We start from the raw sequence: 1,889 nt of genomic DNA on the forward strand, positions 1-1,889 counted from the left end.
CAGGGGTCGCCTAAGACCATTGGAAAACATATATAATTACATATTGTTTTTGTGATGAATCACTATGCTTTCATTATGTTCACTTTGTAACAGTGAAAATACATCCTGCCTATCAGATATTTACATGACGATTCATAACAGTAGCAAAATTACAGTTAGGAAGGAGCAACGAAAATAATGTTATGGTTGGGGGTCACCACAACATGAGGAGCTGTATTAAAGGGTCGCGGCATTAGGAAGGTTGAGAGCCACTGCTCTACACCAGACACCCTTCCAGGGCAGGGCCAGGGCCAGGGCCGGCTCATCCCTTTGCCTCCACAGCCTGCGCAGGGCCTGGCCCGCGGTGACGGGAGCCGAGTGTCTCCATCTCTGCCTGTGTTGTGTCTCTCCTCCTGGGGTTCCATCTCTTGGTTCCCCCGTCCCTGCCTCTGTCTCTCTCAGCCTCGGGGCCTCTCCCTCCCGAGTGGGGGGCTGAGGTGGGGTGTGGGCTGCGGCTGGGCCTGGAGCTGAGGCGGATGGGTGTGTGGGGGTGGTGAGGGGGGGACAGGGCTGGGCAGGTTTCAGGAATGTGGGAGGGACAGGCTGGCTCAGACATGCCCGGCCTGGCGCCAGAGCCCCCTACTCGCCCGTGGCCCCCCTGCCTCTTTGATAGAGCAGGGAAGGGGTAAGGTGCATCACCTCACAACAGGATAGGATTGAGGCCCCACATCCCGGGTCCTGCGGGAGGAGGGAGGGGCTGGGGGCCTGGACTCCTGGGTCTGAGGGAGGAGGGGCTGGGGGCCTGGACTCCTGGGTCTGAGGGAGGAGGGAGCTGGGGCCTGGACTCCTGGGTCTGAGGGAGGAGGGAGCTGGGCCTGGACTCCTGAGTCTGAGGGAGGAGGGGCTGGGGGCCTGGACTCCTGGGTCCTAGGGGAGGAGGTGGCTGGGCCTGGACTCTTGTCCCAAGATCCTGGCAGATAGAGCTGCTCTCATCAGGAAACCACGCTCTCTCACCCTCTGGGCTGGCATCCTGGCATCAGCTCTCATTTCTTAGAACTTCCCCCCCCTGCCCCCCAGCCTGGCCCATCCCTGCCCCTGGAGACCCACTATTTTGCTATGCTTGTGCCAGGGGCCTGGATTCCCAGGCACCCACCTCTGGCCCAGGCCTGTCCCAGGGGAGGGGGCACGGGGCCAGCCTGCTGCCTGGGCTGGGGCTGAGCAGCGGAGAGCAGGGGCGGAAGGCAGGACCGCCTCTCTCCCCCAGTTCCTCTCCCTCTGCTGCCAGCCGCAGGGCCTGCTCCCCTCCCACTTCCCCACAGGTGTGCGGGCTAAACTGGGGCCCAGGAAGGGGCAGTGTCACTAGGAAACACTTTGCTCACTGTCACTGTCCGGGGCTGGCCTCCAGCCCTTCCCCGAGGGAGGCGGGCTCTTCAGAGTCTGGGCTCTGAACCCCTCCGATGCCGTGATCCCTGGGCTCTAGCTATGGGATTCCGCTCCTCTCAAAACTTGAGACTCTCAGGAGGGGCGCCCTGGGCTGTGGTCTCCTGGGCCCTGGGAGGAAGCCATGCCAGCCACCAGGGACCTGGATCCCTGGGTCTGAGGGAGCAGGGGGCCCGGGACCCAGATCCGGGGGCAGCGCCTGGGGGGGTCCCAGCTCCAGCCTTGGAGTGGGAGGGGCTCTGACTTCCCGGGTGGTCTCTGACCAGGGCTGTGGGGTCCCCAGCTCCTCTGTCCGGCTGCCCCCTGATCTCTCATTGGGACGGACGCCCCCCATGCTCCCATACCCCTCCTTCCTGGGGTCCCCAGGTTTGGCTTCCTGGGGTGGGTAAAAGTCCCTTTCCCCCTCACTCCCCGGGGGCCCCCATCGCACCCTGCTCCCAGCCCCAGCCTACCTGGGTGCGCCCCCAGCA

At 63.7% G+C, this 1,889-nt stretch overlaps 1 protein-coding gene across 1 annotated transcript in view; it reads right to left on the bottom strand.

Annotated features, from left to right (window-relative positions):
- The window catches only part of BCAM (basal cell adhesion molecule (Lutheran blood group)), a gene marked incomplete at its 5' end in the record, with an annotated part of 10,534 nt that extends 8,650 nt beyond the window's left edge, over positions 1–1,884 (bottom strand). Inside the window, one exon of the mRNA XM_014537377.1 lies at positions 1,872–1,884. Within this exon, the coding sequence (XP_014392863.1) occupies positions 1,872–1,884 (13 nt within the window). The remainder of the gene's footprint in view (positions 1–1,871) is intronic.
- Between the last annotated feature and the right edge of the window lie 5 nt (positions 1,885–1,889).

The sequence above is a fragment of the Myotis brandtii genome, unplaced genomic scaffold (genome assembly GCF_000412655.1).
Source record: "Myotis brandtii unplaced genomic scaffold, ASM41265v1 scaffold1774, whole genome shotgun sequence".
Lineage (NCBI taxonomy): Eukaryota > Metazoa > Chordata > Mammalia > Chiroptera > Vespertilionidae > Myotis > Myotis brandtii.